The sequence below is a fragment of the Ananas comosus genome, linkage group 10 (genome assembly GCF_001540865.1).
Source record: "Ananas comosus cultivar F153 linkage group 10, ASM154086v1, whole genome shotgun sequence".
Classification (NCBI taxonomy): Eukaryota; Viridiplantae; Streptophyta; class Magnoliopsida; order Poales; family Bromeliaceae; genus Ananas; species Ananas comosus.
This window is the reverse complement of record NC_033630.1, coordinates 11,117,732-11,139,168: the sequence shown is the minus strand read 5'-3', so window position 1 is coordinate 11,139,168 and position 21,437 is coordinate 11,117,732. Positions and strand designations below refer to the sequence as shown.

General features: G+C 36.0%; 2 protein-coding genes across 2 annotated transcripts; both read right to left on the bottom strand.

Annotated features, from left to right (window-relative positions):
• Window positions 5,796-14,335, bottom strand: LOC109716321 (ABC transporter G family member 7). Its single transcript, XM_020241692.1, has 11 exons — window positions 14,043-14,335; window positions 12,927-13,117; window positions 12,358-12,508; window positions 11,929-12,061; window positions 10,401-10,602; window positions 9,517-9,793; window positions 8,607-8,738; window positions 7,559-7,779; window positions 6,990-7,202; window positions 6,810-6,894; window positions 5,796-6,251 (listed from the first exon to the last, which is right to left on the bottom strand). The coding sequence occupies exons 1-11, from the start codon at window positions 14,310-14,312 to the stop codon at window positions 6,054-6,056; spliced, it is 2,073 nt and encodes a 690-aa protein (XP_020097281.1). The 5' UTR covers window positions 14,313-14,335; the 3' UTR covers window positions 5,796-6,053.
• Window positions 16,150-20,925, bottom strand: LOC109716235. Its single transcript, XM_020241564.1, has 4 exons — window positions 20,737-20,925; window positions 17,402-17,455; window positions 17,258-17,326; window positions 16,150-16,539 (listed from the first exon to the last, which is right to left on the bottom strand). Exons 1-4 carry the CDS (start codon window positions 20,923-20,925, stop codon window positions 16,150-16,152), a joined length of 702 nt encoding a protein of 233 aa, XP_020097153.1.

The following is a 21,437-nucleotide window of genomic DNA, read 5'->3' as shown; positions in this document are numbered from 1 at the left end:
CTAGGCATTAGCGCACATGAGCTTCTGAAGATCCTTAGCTTCGGCATCGGAGAGCTTCACGTCGCAGAGGAGGCTCTTCGCCTTGACTTTCTTGCTGGTCCACTCGCGCACCGACTTCCCAGCTGAGATCATTTCGCCCTCGAGAAGACGTGCTTTCCTGCGCATCGCCCTACACAAGGCTGAGTCCTTCGTCTGATTGAGAAGCCTAGTGCTCGACCTAGGCGGTTCCGTCGGATCGCAAGCAGGGGTAGGAGTGGCCACGACAACCAGGGGTGGCCCGCCTGATTCTAGCCCAAAAGAAGCCGAGTCCAAACTACGGAGGGCCTATTGCCAGGACTGCCATGCAGGTGCAGTCCACCGCTGAAACAAGGGGGGCGGGGTCTGGCCCGAATCCAAAAAAGCCCGGACAGGTGACAATGTGAGAAAAGGCCCACCGCTAATCAGAGAAAGGAGGTGGCCCGCCTGATTCCAGTCCAAAAGAAGTCGAGTCCAACTATCAGAAGGCTTATTACCATGACTGCCACAGAGGTGCAGTCCACCCCCTTACCACCTCCTGATTCCAGTCCAAAAGAAGTAGAATCCAAACTATTAGAAGGCTTATTACCCTGACTGCCACAGAGGTGCAGTCCACTACCAAAATAAGGGGAGGCGAGGTCAGGCCTGAATCCAAAAAAACCCGGATCGGTGACAAAGTGAGAGAGGGCCCACCGTTGATCAGGGAAAGGAGGTGCGAACCTAGGCCCAGTCGCATCAAGCCCGGATTCAGTATTCGTGAAGATCGAGGAAGCTGGGCGGATTTCGAAATAAATGCACCAGCGATTCTCTACTTCGTTGAAAAAGCCACGAAATCCCTTTTTGTCGACCACAGCTAGGTGCGAAAACCAAAGGTTGTCCTGAGAGCTTCCAGACTCAAGAAAGAGGGTCTTGATGACAAAAGAAGGGCGGAAGGCCTTCGGGGGGAGAACATGAAGGGTGAAGCCGCCTGACATAGAGGTATTTCTTCCGTCCTTCACGTCAGATAGCATAGAAGTAGGAAGTCCAGCAAGGGAGAGATTTGAATTTGAAAAATTTTTCGGTCGTCCAACTGCGCCACTGTCAGCCGGGGAGATTCCAACAGAAGAGACCGTAAATTCCCGCCGCCTTTCTGCCTAACGCGGCGGAAGAGATGTGCCGCCATCAGAAGAGGCCTGCCGGAGCGGAGAAGAGGCAGAAAGATCTCGGTGTACCAGGCAACCAGAGGGGTGAGCGTCCCGTCTTTTATCTCGGATTTCAGAGGAGTTCCAGGAGGCATTGGTGTCAGAGAAGCCACCACCCGTCAAGCGTCTCCTTCTGTCTGTGCCGGCAGTGCGGCAGTCGACATCGGCAAGTCTCGTTAGCTTTAGACCTAGAGCTAAGGTTTCAGAGCCTCAAACAGAATTCGAGCAATGGAGTTACTGCATCCACCAACCTCTAAAAACCAGCTTACGAAGCTAGCTCCTCCGCCAAGAAGGTGCTATGGGCGGATACAGCCGGGTTTGCATAAACTCAAACTACTTACTTTCGAAAAGACAATTCCCTTCTAAACTCGGGGTCATTTACTTCGGACGACAAGCTTCGGTCTACCAGGCAACACTCCAAGAAGCGCCTTCCTTCCCCTCTTTTTAAGAAGACATACAGGGACGCACTCCTCACTCCCGCTCCACCCCCTAAACCTTAGCCTCACCTCTCCCACAGCGGTCCCCTCCTTACCCTCCCTTGAGCTTTGGCAAATTCTCCTTCAAAGGCAGGTGCTATAGGTGCTTGGGCTGAGCACACTGGGCCACCCACTATCAAGATCCCATCCGCTGCACTAGGTGTTTCAAGTCGGGCCACAAAGCACGATCCAATATGAATCGCCTGCCATTGAAAGTCTATCGAGCCATGCGCGCCTGCTCTGCCTACCTTAGCTCTTCTGTCCCCCCCCTTTCCGACGACTTCTTCGCCCGACAAAATCGTCGCCGCAATGCTATCCTTGTCAACGTGATCCCCCCCGCCAACTGGGTCATTTCCCTTAGGAAACCGTTGCTAATGGACTCGCGAATCGTTTCAGGGGCTACCCATCCAACTTTCATGTTGCCCAGTATAGCGAAAGAGACTTTGTTGTTTTCCTACCGGAATGGGTGCTGAGCAACCAACTCCTCTGCAAGGACATCCTTAGCTTGGGAGATCTCCGTTTACGCTGCTTTCTTTGGAATCCCTACAACGACGCACGACGGCCACCCATGACTTACAAGGTTTGGATCCGTTTGGTCAGCCTCCCCTAAGAGTGCTGGTCTTCCCAAACAGTGGTGGCCCTTGTCGGCGGCTTTAGTCGCTTTATTAGGCCGGATGACTTCAACGCTCGTATGGCTGACCTCTCCGATTACCGTTGCCTTATCTCTGTGAACCACCTCTCCAACATCCCGGAGAACTTGGTGATCTGTCACTCTCGGTGCTAATCCAGCTTGAGAGGTGGTCTCGGAGTGACGACGATAGGCCAGGAAACACTCACAATGAGCGATCAGATCGACTCCAATTCCAATTCTAATCCAATTTAATTCGTTTTCAGCAAAGCACCGTTCATCTGTAATGTTTAGGTGATTCTCTACGGACAAAGTGGTAAGCACCTGGATATCTAAAATTCAATCCCCTAAGGGTGTATTGGGTTCACGTTATCTTTCTAAAATTTTAAAAAATTTAATAAAAGAAAAAATTATGACGATGTTTGACTAAATATACTAAATAATTTAGTTGATAATGTTAGATTTATTTGAAAATGATATTCATCCTAAAATATTAATCTTATTCTTTTCAGAGATGATGAATATCTTCATATTAATATATTAGAATAATCATAACATATCTAATTTTTTTGTTTTCCCCACCTGGCTACTGGTTTGTATTATTTTTCTTTTAACCTCAAATTTTTCTGGATCTCTTTTGCTAGTAGTTTTCTTTTTTTCTCTCTCTTTTTTTTTCCTTAGAGGTCCAGTTGTCTCAGTTTGTAGTCCAGTTCATACTCTTAGGCCCTGTTTGATTCGGGGGATAAGCGGGGATAACGAAAGTTATCCCTGCTATTCCGCCAAAAGGGGTGATTTTTTGGCGGGATATTTTATCCCGGTCAAACCTTGCTATTCCCGGTTATCCCTGAATAGTTTGAGATTTACTATTCCATCATTTTGGTGGAATAGTGCTATTACAATGCTTAATTTCGAACTTAATTAAAATTATAAATTGAATTAAAACTAAATTATATAAATATAATATGTTATATATTATAATACATTATTTTTTTATAAAATTATTAATTGTACTATATTAATACATATTATTTATATTTACATATTATAATAAATTTTATAGTAAATTATATTTAAATATTATAATAAATTATTTTTATTATATTTCAGTTTAAGTAGAATTTTAAAAAAAATTATAAATTTATTAATAATAAATTTCATCTTAAATTTAAAGTTTAAAATTTATAAAATTGTAAATTTGAGATTCTAAATTGTAAAATTTTATATTTTAAATTCTAAAATATAAATATAAAATATAAAAATTTAAATTCTAATATAAAGAAAGGGATAATATGATTATTTTTTATTTATAACTACCCACTTTAATTCTTATTCCATCTTACCTAATTAAACGCTATTTTTTTATTCTTAGTAATAACCCAATTTTCATCCAAATGCAAAATTGATCTAATCCCCTCTTATACCTTAATTTATATTTATCCATAAAATAGTCACTTTTTGCTTATTCCTGAACTAAACGATACCAAAGTTATTGTAATTTCTCGAGCTTTCCAAATTATTATAATTAAGTCCTACAATCTATTTTTTTTATTAAATATTGATGAATTACTAAGATAGAAGTGATGTAGTATCTTATTTATTGTTGCATCATCAATTACGATATTGCTATATCACTTTTACATAATAATTCATCAATATTTAATCAAAAAATTAGATTGTGGGGCTTGATTGCAATAATTCAGAAAGTTCAAGCCATAGTTTGAGGACCGAAGTGTAATTTTTTTAATGCTAAAAGTTTTAAAAAATTTTGTACAATAAAATTATCATTTTATTCTTGATTAACTCTTTACGCATTCTATATGGCACAATAAAATTAGTTTTTCCGTATATTCTGTGACTCTTGAAATAAACAACTTCTTTTTTCTTTTTTTTTTTGATTAGATCCTTCTTTATCCACTTATAATATAATATGATTGGTTTGAAATATATCTTATGTGTTATACCTGTTACAAAGAATACTTTTGCTCTTTCTAGATGCCGTTAGATTGGATGCCATTATAAATACAATGTAATTAAAATTGCGTACAGTTAAAAATATAATAATTATTTAAAAAATATCTTATTTGGTTTTATGCAATAAAAATGATATAATCTATTTATAACATATATAAATTGACACTTCCATTACATTACAACAATAGCTTTCTAAAGAGCCACTTCTCCTGTTTAAGCAACAGCCAATAAAAAGCTGCCACAAGTCTAATAGAAATTTTGGACGCACCCAGTGCGCCGTAAACTAATTTTAAATATGTATCAAAATTAAAATTTTACAGTACAATAAATTATTTAAATATTTTATATATATTATACTTTATTTTACAATACTAATTATAAGGTATTTTTTCAATCATCTAATATGCTTCACCGTGTATGAAATATTAATATATATATCAGGTGTAAAAAAAATTTTCTCCTCTTTTTGGGAATTGTGAAGAAGAGCTTCTCAAAAATTCAAGGCAACAACTAATGAGAGCTTGCCACATATCAAGGAATTTTGGACGCACTAATTGCACTTTAAACCGACTATTACATATGCATCAAAGAAAATTTTTTATAGTAATAAATTATTTAAATATTTTATATTACATACACTATATTCATATTTTATTTTTTAATACTAATTATCAGATATTTTATCAATCATCCAATATAATTTTGCAGTGTATAAAATATTAGTATACACCAAATGAGAGTAAAAATTTATCCTCTCATTTTCTTGGAATTATGAGTTCACTTTATTAAGCATTCTCTACACTGGGTGTATATAATTACATACAATACATACTTAAAATATCTAATAGAAATTTTAAAATTCAATTCAGTAAATATATTTAAATTATTAAACTTTATAGATCAGATATATTTAATTAAAATTTGATATTAAAAATTAGTCCTCTAATATAAGTTGTATGGTGTGTTAATATATAGTAGATGCATATAAATAGTAGATGCATATAATAATCTTTTCTTTCTCCGGTCAATTATAATAAGATAAAGACAATCTCATATATTTGGCAATTTAGAATAAGTCCTCCAATTTTAAATTTGTAATTAAAAAATTTAATTATAGAATAGCTATTAAAATTATTAAATTTGATTGAATTTTTAGTGAAGTTATTAAAATACTCTAACTCGATAAATACCGAAAGTCAAAAAATATTAATAAAAAAAAGTTTAGTTTTTATAATGTGTAATAGACTATATGAGTTTTTTTCTTTGATTCTTTTTGGTTATAATATTTTTTTAATTTTTAAAATTTAAGAATTATTTATATTGATTGACTGAAAAATTATTGACCCGCCGCGAATCGCGGGCTCTATAGTGGGTTATGAATAATTTATTTGGTTTCATTCTTAACACATGAAGTTGTGAGATTAACCCCAATACAGAAGATTCTGTTTGTGGAAAAATTGTACTGAAACCCTTGAACTTACGCACTTCTACAAACAAACGCGTAAAACGTTTTATTCATAGTTGTAACTATTGTATTTTTAACTGCATACATTTTCAACTATATTGCATTAATAATTACATTCAAAGTACCACTGAAATTAAACTCCACTCTGCAGCAAGCGTGATACAATCATTTGCCGAACTAGGGTACTGAAAAAACATACATGTTTAAAAACATTATTATATCAGAACAAAGAGGCCATCAACATTCACCCTCTCCACATAAACAGAAACTAAACCTAATTCAAAATGCCGCGATTACATATGCTACCGGAGAAAAGATCATATAGATCTCTCCTTGGCAGGTTGAAGTTGCTCAACTTGGTGCTTCACTGTAGTGGGGGGCAGAAGCTGTTGGTATTTTGGCTTGTTTTTCTTCAGCAGTAGGTAAGTTGTCCAGTACCAGAACATCAAAATCCTTCCCTGCGCGATCATCGTATCCCCGATGCGGCTTCCTCCGAAGGAAAGCCTCTCCAAAACCTAAAGGATAACGAAAGAACGACCGCTTGGACCATCAAATAACATTTCTCAAAAATAAAATTAGAACAAGATGATGTGAAAACTCGGAAAGCAAATCAGTAATGCCTTTTTTTCAGCTTATTTAGATGGAATTTTCCTATTAAACTATGGTGATTTGGTGCCTGCTTCAGCTATAGCTTCCAAAATAACTACTCTCTACTCTACGAAGCAAGAGCAAGAGGTTTGATGAAGAAAATGTTTGTTTTCTCTTTAGCAAGAAGCTAAAATAAGCTTCATAGTCCCAAAGTATAAGCTTCAATTTGATATTTTGAAGTTTCTGCTTCTGCTGTAGTTGGAAGCTATTAATGCTTCACTTTCGATTGCTAGTGACCTTGTTTGTTTCTATTATACTTCACTGTTATAGAAACCCCAAAACTCCAGATATATTTCAGTAGCGAGCAATTATCAATGGCATAGTATCATTACGTACTATCACTGTTTTACGTAATATGCAGCAGCGCCTTTTGAAGCAGTTTCAATTCATGCTGTAACCCAAAAAATATTTATACACTTTGGTACCTGTTCTCCAGTCTGTACATCAAAACTATTCTGATGCTCAAATTCGAGACCACTGAATTCATTAATGCAAAGCCCTTGGAAAGCCCTGTAAGTAATGAAGAAAGATTTGAAATTCATTAGCCAGATTTGAGAAAAACTGTACTAAAAAACATTCATGTAGGGAGATTCTAAGTAAAATACCATCTGATGAGAGAGACTCGAGGGATCCATCGGAAGACGATGGGGGTATTCTCGGCATTGACATAATAGCCTCCAAAGACAATGAATACAGTCATAAGTGATGGCCCAACAGCCATTGCTGCCTCAGTTGTAGGGACCATCGCCCCAACGGTAAGACCCATGGCAGATGCGGCGAAGGATTCGACAGTCACTATGCCACAGAACTTAGCGAATCTAAAATTTCATAAATTTCATTTCAAATTAAAAAATGGACAAATTACCAAAAAAAACGAGAAGAAGCATATATCAGATTCTATAAATATAGAATTTTTCATGGTGAAAGCCACAAACCGTGGACCCCATAGAGAGCATGAACTAAATTAAGGTGTTTTGTTATGCTGATCGAACGCAAAATGTATAGCATATAGAAACGGAAATCGTCAAGCAAACATCAGGGTGTGTAGGTTGAGATTAGAAAATATTACATAAAAGGGTCTGGAATGAACACGAAAATAAAGAGGTGGGGAAAAAAGAATATGAGAAAAGAGGTATGAATAAATTAACCAGTGTAAGTATGAAATAAAACTGACCTGGATATAGTAGGATGAAGACGAGCCATTGGGTATAAAATTGTACCAAACATTAATGGAAATGCTGCTCCTATAGGGATTTCAGCAAGCAATTTAGACAAAAGATATGGGCCCAAGGAATAGGAACCCTTAGCACGTTCCCTATCTACTATTGCACGTTCCTTTGGGAAAACTCCAACAGTCTTGGTAAGAGCCGCCATTGCTGTGTTAATTGCAGCCACCTTTGCCAGCACAAAGAAAAAATATTATATTAAACAAAATTTCCTTTTTGAGTGCAACTGAGAAAAATCAGCAGCTATAAAAATAGGTGAAAAAAAAAATAAAGAGTGCATTATAAGACATAACTCCAAGAGAACCTGATGTTATTACTTATTTGGGAGAAGAAGCACATGGTGGTGTTACACAGCAGCAAGCTACATACAAACCTGCTCCCCTGCTAACGGGCTGTTTGGTTCCTCGGAAAAATATGAAAAGAAGTTTTCTGAGAAAAAGTTTTCATGGAAAATCCCTTTTCCAATTTTCTGCCCGTTTAGTTCCAAGAAAAACTAGTTTTTTTGGTAAACTTCTTTCCAGATTTCATAGAAAACTAATGTCTACGTTTTCCGGATTTTTCTGAGAAAACATTTTTTCATACTTTTCAGAGAAACCAAAAAGCCCCTAAGCCTTTTTCTTGAACTTTATGCTGACACTACTCTGGTAGGGTATAAGGAGATTATAGTGGAGGCATGCACCATCAGAGACCGTGTGTAAGAAAAATAAAGTTGGCAAATGCATCCTCTCTGTGAGAGAGAGAGAGAGAGAGAGAGAGAGAGAGAGAGAGAGAGAGGAAAAGTTGAAGGATGTTCTCGATGTATTTAGGAACTTGCATCTGATCTATGTAACAAATCGATAATGGCACCAAGTGTACGAAGGACTATGTACAAAAGGAAGGGCATATTTCTCTTATCCCTAGGAGGTCTTTTTCAATCGCATGTTTTCCCTCAAAACTTCACTCTTAAGGATTTCAAGTATACATATTGACTACGACAAAATGCAAGAAAAGGAGTACCTGAAGAAGTCCCATCCTGTCCTGTATGGATGTCTGACTTCTCCCCATCCGCCAGAAGACTGATCCGAATATGATTGCTGAAGCGATGGACATTCTCGACCTCACTTTGTTTGTTGGTCCATCACGCCAAGCCTGGCAATGAAGCACCCCTTACTGCTTTTAGAACTTAGAAGTGAATTAGAAGACCGTATAAGCAAATTTGAGTTGCCAGATGCCAATTAGCAGGAAATATTGCAGATTTCTGAATAGCTTCTGTGAATACAATTAACACAAGTTGTGTGATGTTCGTAAGCATTTATGATTGCATGACCGGAAAACTTTATCTTATATCTGCTTTTTAGTTGACATTTTTCCAGATGTGCTCATTATAATTAACTATCAGCCAGTTGCCAACTTTGACACAATAAAGAAGAGAATAAACAACAAGCTGTTTTCTGCAGTTATTCCAGTTTTGACAAATACAAATTGCCTCATCTGTCGAAGGGGCATCTCATCCATGTTAACACTACAAAGGGCCAAATATAAGGAGTTTTCTGATTTATTTGCCAACAAAAGAAAACAGCATGAGGATTTCCAACATATATAGTACTAAGTTGTATATATTTAGTCATCGGAATTTCATAGCGTATTTATTGGGGCTTTTGGCTTACCAATGCCTCAAATATGAAGATAACTCACTGCATAAGAAGTCAAAAATCACGTTTATTAAGATCTAGAATAATATTGTGGAATCACACCCAAGTCTAGGCTAGACATATGAATAAAGATGAATTATTTTTCTTAACAAAAAGAGGTTCTTTGGGCTCTTTAAGAAGTGCATTTTGCAAATAACCACTTTTTTTAGGTATACAGTTAAAAGACAGTACATGAATGGCACTTGGGTGTGCTAAAGGAAATATTTCAAACAAACCTGCATCCAAGCTCGTTTAAGAAGCAACCAGAATTGCCTCCACCAACCACTTCTCTTCTTAACTAGAGTTTTCCTGCCAACTTTTGCTGGAAATTTGGAGGTCCCCAAAATTGTAATTGGACTGATACACTCAGTAATTGGAATCCTGTTAGCAAATGCTTCAACAAGATCATCGATTCTTTTCTGAGAAGAATGTACACTTTCAGCAGAACTATAATCGATTGAAATGAGATCAGCAAGAAACTCAGCTGGGTTCACATGGTCCGGGCATTGAAACCTGACAAAATTGGCATCACCAACCAAATTCAAAGTCTAAATTGACTTTTGTTAAGCACTAAAACACAAATATGTCTATACAGATGAGAATTAGGTACATATGCAACTATTTGATAAATAAAATCATACATGTATAAACTTATATGATACAAATATGAAAACATTAATTTCTGCCTACGTGGAACTAGGATGTGTACATAAAACATGAATTATGATACTAGAGAAACTATACTATCTGGAATTTTTAATGTATAACCCACGAAAGTGCAGTTTTTCATCATGAGGGAAAGAGGGCTTTGCAATAGGGAAAAAAAATTTCGAAGAGTGCCACTCTTAATTACAATGGCATATATGTAACAAATTAAGGTTTTGAAGGGCATGTACGGAAAGTCGGATGTTGCAGGGTTGTTATGTAAATACATAACTTTCCAGGTCTCTTTGTTATTTGTTGGGCTAATGAAGACAAAACTGAATGACAACGACAACTGCACTAAGACAATATAAGATAGAGAATACCGTTAAGAAAAACAAGGAATCAGAAATATGTGAAGAAACAACTATTTATATTGCAAACAGGGTGTTCCAATGTACGGTGGTTGAGTCACAACCCAAATGTAGCAAAGTAGGTCAGAGGTTCTTCTTTTGCAGGACCCATGTATACAACTGATCCCTCGGATAATAATACAATGTCATCAAATTTGCTGTAGACTGAACCTCTTGGCTGGTGTATAGAGCAGATCACAGTATGTCCATCTTCCGCAAGCTGTCTAAGAGTTTCCATCACTTTCTCTGCCTGAAAGGCATCCAGACCTACAGCATAAATAGCTAACTCATGAACTGAACGAGACGAACTGATACAAATGTCTACTGGAACATACTGAAGAAACTGCGAGACACAAGAATGAGAGCTGCTCAAAAGAAAAAAGTTGAACATCTCGACTATGAAGTTCAATGATCAGCAGCACACATAAAGGAAAAGAGCAACAACTATATCCAAACTATAACCACTTTTAATGGAATTAACAGAATGCTCTTTCATCATTTAACTTTATTTAGGATCACGTGTCTACCAATAGAGAAAGATCATTATCTTCGGCATTGTTCTTATCCATGTCTTTTCCAGTTTCCTGTCCTAGCTAGAACCTTAAACAGAGTCAGTCACTCTTGTTAAAAGGACGATATATTTGATCTGGAATGGAAAATGTTAAAAAACTTTCTCATTTTTGGCTTCTTGATTAGTTCAGTTCCACTTGCCATAAATACAAAATTGCTTCTTTGTTCTGTAGTGACATCTTTGACCCATCTATTCTGAGCATTCTCATCCTGGCTCCGTTTGTTTCATGTTTGAGGGTATCCATGGATAAAACAGTACATGATGCAAGCCCTTTCAATTTAACATCATGTTTTGTTTCCATATCCAGTAGGCTCTATTATCTTGCATTCCTATTAAAGGCCCAACAACACACAGGAAAAGTTCTATGTTACCTCCATGTAACTAGAGATCCTTCTCTTAAGGAAATATTCATAGGCAACAACAATATTAATTAGCAAACTTGCTTTTTCCAAGGCTTATATTTCCATGTCACAATTGATCCTTCAGAAAGTTTCTTTTCCCACAGAAGATTTCATGCAACTACCTTACAAAGTTAAAGGTTGAGTAAAGTGAAGAAAACTTCTTAATTTCGGAGAAAAAAACCAACTAACATTCCACGAAAAATTTTAGCAGCACCAATATGTGAGGCCAACTTGTTTCAAGTCGAGAGATTACAAGAAAGCTTATATATAATTAGACTCCATTAGTAGTTTCCGTTTTCTGCCCTTGGAATTAGGTTCCGTTAGATTTTCTATCTTTTGCCCTTTCCCTTATGCGATCATCAATAACATCTTCGCAACAGCTAACAAATAAAAGTACAGCAATAAATTAGGATAGGTAATCAACATAATGCATTACAATTATGGAATACATAGTCAAATGTCGGTTTAAGCAGATCTTTGTTACATCAGATTATCAGCAATAGTTAAAATTTCAACACTAATGTATATTAGTTATTCACGCAGTGAAAATTCTATATAATTCGGAAGGAAATAATCAGGCCGTCCCAAAGAGGAAGCTGGTCATGATAATGGATTGCATACCGGTAGTTGGTTCGTCAGCAAAGATGACAGATGGACTAGCAATCAATTCACAAGCAAGTGATAGGCGCTTCTTTTCACCGCCACTAATGCCTCGAACTTTTGCATCGCCCACAATAGAATCAGCACAACTGACCTTTAAATTGGCAACAATGATCACAATAAGGAAAAAGAAAGGCAAGAAGTTACATCTTTGTTTTTTTGTTTGACGAAAGAATTAAGTACGTCTTTAATATGAAAATTCCAAGAAAACAAGGAAAAAGAGAAGACAAACTGTTAAAAGGAAACTTACCTAAAACAGAGTAAAGCAACACACTCCCTCTTACTTAAATTCACATTATCCAACATTTAAATACAAGCAGATAGTCATAATATGTAATCCCTTGTCAGGAGTCTTGTATGTTAGACTTCCAATTAAGATGTAACACTCACCAAGCCCAGCCTGAACAGAAGCTCGCCGACGTACTTCTCCCTCTTCTCAGGTGGCAATGAATCAGGAAGCTGGAGTTCAACAGCAAGTGAAAGTGTTTCTCGCACAGTCAACTGCGAGAAAAAAAGGTCCTCTTGCCTCACATAAGCAATCCTACAAAAGCAAACCAACATATTTAGTTTCCTAGATTCTCATATCTGATGCTCTATTTGGTTGGGGACAACGAGGGGCACATTTTCCGCCTTATTCAGCCAAACACAATAAACTGCATGATAATCAGGAAAGTAAGCCTCCAATCAACACCTTACATCGTATATCCATCCCTTAATCTGATGCTATCTCCATAGTCATCATAGCTATCGCAGAAGTCGTTAAAGTTATTCCTACAAGGTAAATCTACAAACAAAATTCACCTTCTTCTGAACTATCTTGGGATAGCAGGATAATCAACTGATAGCAAAATATCTCGGTACAATTTATCCCCAAACCAAATGCGCCATATTTAAGGCAATAGGGAAGGCAAAGTTTTGGTCACACATTGACACCTGACAAACACATGAGCAGAGCTTACTTGTAACCACCTCGCGACATCGGCCTCCCATTAACTTCCAAATACCCGGAAAGATGCAAGCGAGGTGATGCCGCAAGCTGTCCAGCTAGCACATTAAGCAAAGTTGTCTTCCCCGACCCCGAAGGGCCCATGATTGCTAGTAATCTTCCTGGTTTCGCCTCTCCACTTACATTCGACAGCAAAAATCTCATCTAACAACACAGAATAAATTGAAAAGATATCTAGAGTATTATATAAGATATTCAAGGCATTAAAGTTGATATTTTTTTAAATGAAATCAATGCAGGGACTACATGCATCAAAGATATAAGTAAAATTTACTATAACATCCTAAAATTTTCTATTACTAAGCATTTTGCATTAGTGTCATACCAACTATTGATAACAGTAAATAATAATAATAATAACTAAGAAAAGGAACTGAAAACAACCAGAAACTAAATGGTGAAGTACTTATTCTATGGGTCATGTATGATACACTACTAGTAATTTAACTAATTACATGACATAATTACAGGTTCCACATTTAAGCAGGAAAAATCTAGGTAAAAATGTATGGAGACCCCCTTCACTATAGTTCACTCTGAAATAGCCATCTCAACTATATATATATATTTTATTGATGCCCCCTCAAACTTTTAATTTTTCAGAATTAAGTGATTTAACCAAATAAATTAGCAGTTTTACCAAATTTAATCGATAATTTCATCAAATTTAATAGTTTGAATTACTTTATAGCAAATAAAACTAGACAAATTAACTGCTGATAACTAATTGAGGCATGAAATTTGACATGTTTTTTAGGTTAATTAACTATTAAAAAAAACTCAATTTTACCCCCCCAAAAAAGAAAAGGAAGTTAAGGGGCCTATTTCAGAAACACCTATAGTTGAGGGGGTCACCATACATTTTTACCGGAACATTTATTATTAATTAAACAGGAAACAGAGCGGAACAATTTAGCAAATCCACCCTACAAATGCTAACGTGCGCACAAGCATCTCCCCGTAATGGGAATTGAATTAAAGAAAAAATGTTAGGGTTTCGTAGATTAGAATTATTAAATCCCTCTCATCATCGCCTCATCAAATCATGAGTGTGCGCAATCGAGCTCACCGTTTTCCCGCGCTTGTCGGAGAGGGCGCAGGTGACGCCGCTCCAGCGGATGGTCACCGGCGCCACCGCCCCTCCTCCTCCGGCGACCGCATCCTCCCCCTCCTCCCCCTCGTCGTCTCCGGCGACGGCGCCGCCGCGCTCCGCCGCGTCCTCGTCGGCGTACTCCGGCAGGGGAAGCGCGGGGCCGGGGCCGGCGACGGCGCGGAGGAAGAGCGCCGCCGCAAGCGCCGCTAGGAGCCGCCCCAAACCCTTCCCCCCCATCGCCACCATCTCCCTCTACCCTCTCCCTCTCTCTCTCTCTCTCTCTCTCTCTCTATTCGCACTACTGCTTCTCCCCCACCCCCCCAGTGTGATAATAGTGAGAATTATTGTGGAAAGATAGATATTTTGATCCTTAAATTTTATATATTATAATTTATGCAAATTATAAAAAAATTTTCGTAAATATTTTTTTTTTTACTTTTTCTTTTAAAGTTTCAAAATTTTATATTTTATTTTTTTAAAATTTAAAAAATATTTTTAAGAGGGTACGATGTTAATGAAGGAGGCAAAATAACCAGTTTACCTTTACTTCTTCTATAAAAAATTATTTTTTAATATATTTATATTATTTTGAAGGATATTTTCGGTATAATAATAAAACACTGGGCTAAATTATAAATTTTTAAAAGTTAGAGAGAGAAAACAAAAAAATGAATATTTATAAAAAAAAATTATGTAATATAATTAGAGGTGGAACTGCCCGAGCCTAAACAAGGCCCTGCTTGATGGGCTATGTATGGGCCAGGCTTTAGGTACCACAATTATAGTTTTGGATCCCGGTCGGATTTAAAAATTTCAGCCCGAAAAATTTTGAGCCTATCTGGACATGTCTAAGCCTGGCCCGAGCTCGACCCGGAAGTCCAATACATTAGTTTTCTAAAATAAGATATTTAGTTATAGAATGAGGGTGGTATGCTTCTGGAAGCACGAAACCCTCCATGCTTCCAAGTTGTTTTCGATGATAGGACTTTCGAATTGACGATTGGCTCTATTAGACTGGATCTAGAGTATTTGAAGTATCTAAAATTTTAATGTCATATCTAAAATCAACGGCTGAAAATAAAAGTCTTACAAAATGTGATGATATGACATTAAAATTTTAGATCAAAAATATTGATCTTGTTTAATATAGTATAAAAAAAATTTTATCAAAATTTCACATGATTTGACAGGCTAAGTTAGGTCGGAATGACAAAGGCTAACGAGGAGTCACCGTCAAGTCAACGAAGGCAATTCCCTAACAAATGTGGCCGCTAAGTCCCAGCGATCGGCTTGTGACACTTCGTGGCATGCGATGTTGCAAAGTCTGGACCTTGACGCTAACGTTGTGCGGGTCAAGTCGTAGGAGCGAAACACGTGGGGAGCAGGACGCTCGGCTATACTCGTATTGGTCTAAGTTAGGGGAGAACTTGTAATATCCTTGTGGCTATACAAGTGAAGGCAACGAGGCATTCGGCTGTGGAGCACTCTAGAGGAGAGTTTGTTTGGCGAAACGGGATGCACCTAGCTTGGTGGTTAACCTCGGTATTGGGGTTGCTTGTTGGGAACTTATGGAGTCCGACGAGGGATTCGGCTGTACGGCTCGCAGAGGAGCAAGCTTGGCAAAATACTTGAATTGGTATTCTGCTATTAAGTTTGGAGACCTGTCCATGCTAAGGACTCGGGAAGGCTAGCTCAGGTATGCAACACTTGAGCGCCACAAGGCGAAAAAGCTAGCCTCGTGAAAAGTCTCACATCGCTTAGTGATCTTGGGTCGTGTGTACGGGGAAGTTTGTGACACCCCAATACGTATGTCATTGCGCATATAAGAGAACTCCACCCTAGTAGTAAGAACTGGACCGAAGCATTTTGGGTGGGTGATTTTGGCCCAATGAATTATTATTGCTAGCGAGTCGGATCGTTACATTATCATTCTTGAGGTCAAAGATTTAGAAAGAAAAGATAATAAAGTACAGGTCCTCTCATATTGTAAATAAATGAAAAAACTTATTATATACTTGCTGACAAGTCATAAGTTTAATATATTAGTACCTTATTGAAAGAATATATAAACTTATGTTATCACTTAATAACAACCACCAGGACCACCAAAATAAAATAAAACCCCATCTTTTAGTCCGTACTTTCCTGAATCAACTAATTCTGTAACTGTGTAACATTTTCCCTTATCAATTCTAGCAAATTGTCCATCATCTGTAAGCTGATGGGATTCACCTTTTTCATCGAAAATCTCAAGATTTTTCATAAATGCTGCTTTTCCTTCCAATTCATTAGCATAATGCCCGCTTCCCATTGGAGGGCCTCTTTCCTTCTTTTTGTAGGTAACATGTCCACCCCATGCAATAATACTTGCACTCTTATCTAAATTTGTAAAAAGAGATTTCGGCCAATAACCTATTATTTGAGCATTTCCTAAATCTTCTCTATAAAGAGACCAGTCTCCTGTTTGAAAATCCTATCATGAAACCATGTACAAATAGTAAGATGAGAAAAGGACATTATCCTATCATTACCAGTAAAATATAGTCAACCCAATAAGAAAAAGATTTAAAACAACCAAAATAATATGTGTGAAATTATGCAACAAAAATATATTTTTGAGATCTAAAACGATAGTACTTTTTACAGGGCATAGTACTTTTTCATCCAAAATTATTGTGACGTAAATATTTTGTAAAATTCTAGTTAATTTAGCTGTTACAAATGGCTTGTAAGGTACTTTTCGAAAATTACTATGAATGTGAGAGAAATTAAGATATGATAAACTTGGTCTTTTATTATCTATTTTTTACTTCTATGGATGAAGTTTTAATTCAAGAGATTCATGACAAAAAGAAGTTAAAATCATATCAAATTGTAGGTGCACATATATATGTTATTATAAGTTCTTTCGACTATATAACTCATTCTAAATGGCAACACAAAAGCTACAAAAGCATTTGAGTTTACTTTAAAAGGAGGTGGCCAAACTAAAGCCTTTATAAAGCCTCAAGGGTTGAAGTGCATTTCAATGTTTCATAAATAATATGTTTTACTATTTTTCTATTTATAAAATCAAATAGTAAAAATCTTAGTGAAAAAAAAAGCATAACCTTCTTTATACTGATTGTCATATAGTATTGCGGACCATTATAAATAGAGACAGGGCCAACCACATCACCCGGTGTAAGTACATGCGCATTGACCAGTACAAAGCCTTTACAACGGAGATTATAGCAACCGATCGACTCATCATTGCCTACCTACAGTTAAAAAATATAAAATATTTATACTTTTGAGTATTGCAAAGGATTAGGAGAGAGTAATTTTATCCTTACATTCCAAGCTGCGAAGAAATGAAGCTTTGTATCATTGTATAATTTGGGATATACCTGTCATGCGATATTTTGGAAAATATTAGTTACTTCGAAACCTTAAGCATTAATAAGTTTATGATACTAGGATATGTCCAGTGCAGAATTTACTCACTATTAAAAATTTAAACAATTTATAAAACATATAAATATTTTTAGAATTAAAAAAAAAGATGCCACATGCAGGAAGGAAATATAAACTAAGAGTAAGTAACAATTGGTAATGAATTTAAATTTACAACTTAGGGGCTGCTTGGTTGCATGTAGTTGCAACTGCACTGCAGTTGCAACTGCATGTAAATGCAAATTTCATATTTGGTTTGATATATTTAGCTTCAACTGCTGCAGTAGGAACTGCAGGATGAGGCCCAAATGCAGCAGTTCGAACTACGCCCAAATTGGACGCAGTTCCAACTGCAGCAGTTGGAGAGAGTAACTTTATATAAAAGGTATGCTTACCTCCTCAATATTTTTTTAAAAAAAATTATTTTTTTTTTTACATTGAAGGTAATCTCACCATCATATATATAAAATTATAAAATTTTAAAAATTATTTTTCAACTGCATGCAACCAAATAAATTATTTATACTTGTAGTGATTTCTACTACATCCAACCAAACAGGATTCATATAGTTGTAACTGCTGTATTTCCAACTGCATGCATCTCTAACAATACTGTATTTATAATTACATCTAACCAAACGGCCCCTTAGTAAGTTTATAAAAAATAATTGAGTACAAGGTATCATCATTTTAAAAATTTTACACTTTGTTTCAACACAAAACATAAAAGCAAAAGAAGAGACATTATAATTTATAGGGATAATTGCCTATATACCCTCAAAACTTTAAAAATATCTTATTTGCCCCTTTTTTTTTTCTTTCGAATATATCCCTCATATATTTCTCCGTTATTCCAAAATACCCCTGCAGTTACCACCAGTTAAGTTAACTTTGGTTAAACGTGAGTTAAATATGTACGACAGTTTAAAAAAATTTAAAATACCACTTTTGTCCTTAACTTAAGGGCAAATAAGAAATATTGATAATGGTAAAAGGGTATATTTGAAAAGACTAAAAAACAAAATACATTTTGTACCCCTAACTTAAAAGGCAAATAAGAAAAGTCGGTGATGGTAGAAGGGTATATTTGAAAGGGTAAAATAGTAATTTCATAGAGATAATAGAGTTCATTAACAGATTTTAATTCTAGGGGTATATTAGAAATAAGATATAACGTAAAAAAGGTATTTTCAATATTAACCTTCTAAGAGGGATAAATAAGAAAGTTAGAAACTTTTTAACACTCCGTTTGGCTCGGGTATAAAGGGGGGAATGAGAGAGAGAGAGAGAGAGAGAGAGAGAGAGAGAGAGAGAGAGAGAGAGAGATTTTTATTTTAAATTTATTAAAATTTATAATTTTATAAATATAATTAATAAATTAAAATTTTAAATTTAATTAAAGTTTAAATTTTAAATTTGATATTTTTAAATTTTAAATTTTAAATTTGATATTTTTAGTTTTCAAATTTTAAATTTGTTATTTTATATCTTTGAAATTTAAATTTGGTCTGAAATTTAAAATTTGATATTTAAAATTAAAATTTTTAATATTAAAATTTAAAATTTTAATTTCTAATTTAAATTTATAAGTTAAAATTTTAAATTTAAAATTATAAGTTTAAAATTATAGGGATAAAATTAAAATTATAAGTTTAAAATTTTAAATTTTAAATTTTAAAATTATAAGTTTAAAATTATAAGTTTATAATTTTAATTTAAGTTTAATTTCTATTTATAACGACCAACTATTCCTCTTATTCCCAAAAACTATCCAAACATAATTTTTTTAGTTCCAGCTTATACTCACAATTTCATCCAAACAAAAAAATATCCTTATTCCTACAAAAATCCATACTTGTACCTATCCCCGATATAACTAGTTCCTACTAATTTTCGATCCAAATGGAGCCTAAAAGGATATATAAGCTATTGCCCCTAATTTATATATATTGTACTAGATGTTGAGACACGAAAAGGTATTTGTGTTACGTACATGAAATCCTGCAACCATCATATTCAACTTATGATGCTCATTTACAACCCAGATTGATGCAGAACTTCTCTGATTAGACTTTATTTCTGGGCAACCCCACAAATTTATCTTGGCTTTCGTACCGTAATATTCACCTGTGTATGTTTGATATGTAGCCAACTATAAAAAATAAAAAAGGAAACATATGTATAAGAAAACCTCATGAACTTTAGCTCTTTTGTAAATAGGCGCCTAAATTTTTAATTTTGGCAGTTGCATCCTTAAACTTTATCAAATAATTTAACAGACTCCTCTCTTCAATTGAAATTATTAATTACTCAATTGTTTTGGTTATATGTATTGCGTATAGTTTTATAAAGCTTCAAAACAAGGGAAAAAAATTATTTTTTCTATTCTAATATGTGAAAAAATCAATAAAAATTGAAGTTCAATTCGACCTACAGGGTGATAAAGTAAAACTTTACCACCCTATTTTCTATAAAATTTTTTGGTAAAATAAAAATTAAATCACAGAATGATAAAGTAAAACTTTTTGCATTATAGGACAACAAAGTTAAAAAAGTAAGCTGAACCACAAGGTTGCAATTTAAAGTTTACCCTAATTTTTTTTTTTCAAGTAATGTAAGAGAAAGTTAAGAATATTACATCATAATGGAAGCCCGGTAACAAGTCATTACTTGATGAATGATAGCTTTCATTTGAATCTTCTGCAATACTAAACCTTTCAAACTGTGAAGAACGCTGAATCAGATTTCTAATCATAATATTTCTACGTTGTAAAACAGAGATATAGTACATAACAAATCTTTAGAAAAATTATAAACAAATTTTTTGAGCTCTAAAAGAAATTATATAAATATTAGAGGCTTTTGATTATTTATCCCTTACTACTATTCGGAATTTTTAAATTTATATTGTAATTAGTGAAGTAAAATCCAATCTCCTTAATAAACTCCAGAAAAATAGAAATATTAGAATTTTTTTTAAAAAATCAATAAGAATATTTGGTCACATATTATTGAACTTTTGAAAGACATATTAAACATTATCCCTAAATATTATTTTGAGCCTAGTGCCCTCCATGCATGTGTATGCGTGCGCATATGTGTGCGTGTCAATAGTTAAAATATTAACTTTAAGCTCTTTACCATCTGTTTGGTTAAAAAAATATGGCCTTTTTGCATAAAAAATTCACTTATTTTGGGCTTTTGCAAAATCGGGATGTGGTAATTACCACATTACCACGTGGTAACGGGGAAAGGGAGGGTAGTGCACGCCGTGCGTGCCCCGGGTGAGGTAGGAGAAGTGGGAGAGGGTGGTAGAGGGGTGCCGCGCGCCCCCGCTCGAGCCCCCGAGTCGCCCCTTCCTCGCCACGCGCCCCCGCTCGAGCTGCTGCGCCGCGTGCCCCCGCTCGAGCTCCCGCGTCGACATCGCCGCCTCCTCGCCGCGCCCCTCCTCGTCCTTGAACCGCTCCTCCTACCTCATCGCCAGCGTCGCGCACGGCATCTGGGTGAGCGCCGCGCGCCCCAGCTCCAGCACCCGTGCCGGCTTCTTCAGCTGCTCCCCGCCGCGCCCCGGCCTCGCCCTCCTTCTTCTTCTTCTTCTTCTCCCTTTTTTTTTTTTTTTCCACGAGGTCGTCCTCCTTCTTCTTCTTCTTTTTCTTTTTCTCTTTTTTTTTTAACGAGGACGTCCTTCTTCTTCTTCTTCTCGGGCGGACCACCACGAGGCCGCCTCGCGGGCGGACCGGAAGCAAAAAAAAAAAGCCGCTTTTTTTTTTTCTTGCTCTCTTGCTTCTCCTCTCTCTTTCTCCTTTCTCTTTTTCATTATTCCCATAAAACCAGTCAAACGACTTTTTCGCCTAGCTTAAACGTTTTTGCTTTTTCCACTNATGGTGTAATTTCATGGTGTAATGGTGCACCATTAATGGTGTAATGGTGCACCAT

Excerpts from the sequence above, each read along its gene's own strand:
- LOC109716321 (XM_020241692.1), bottom strand. The coding sequence starts at position 14,312 with ATGGTGGCGATGGGGGGGAAGGGTTTGGGGCGGCTCCTAGCGGCGCTT. Across the intron at positions 13,118-14,042 it reads CCGACAAGCGCGGGAAAACG|ATGAGATTTTTGCTGTCGAA; the intron begins GTGAGCTCGATT and ends CTGTGTTGTTAG. Across the intron at positions 7,203-7,558 it reads CTTCATCCTACTATATCCAG|ATTCGCTAAGTTCTGTGGCA; the intron begins GTCAGTTTTATT and ends ATGAAATTTTAG.
- LOC109716235 (XM_020241564.1), bottom strand. The coding sequence starts at position 20,925 with ATGTCGACGCGGGAGCTCGAGCGGGGGCACGCGGCGCAGCAGCTCGAG. Across the intron at positions 17,456-20,736 it reads CCTTTCCCCGTTACCACGTG|GTATATCCCAAATTATACAA; the intron begins GTAATGTGGTAA and ends ATCGCATGACAG. Across the intron at positions 16,540-17,257 it reads TTGTACTGGTCAATGCGCAT|GATTTTCAAACAGGAGACTG; the intron begins GTACTTACACCG and ends GTTTCATGATAG.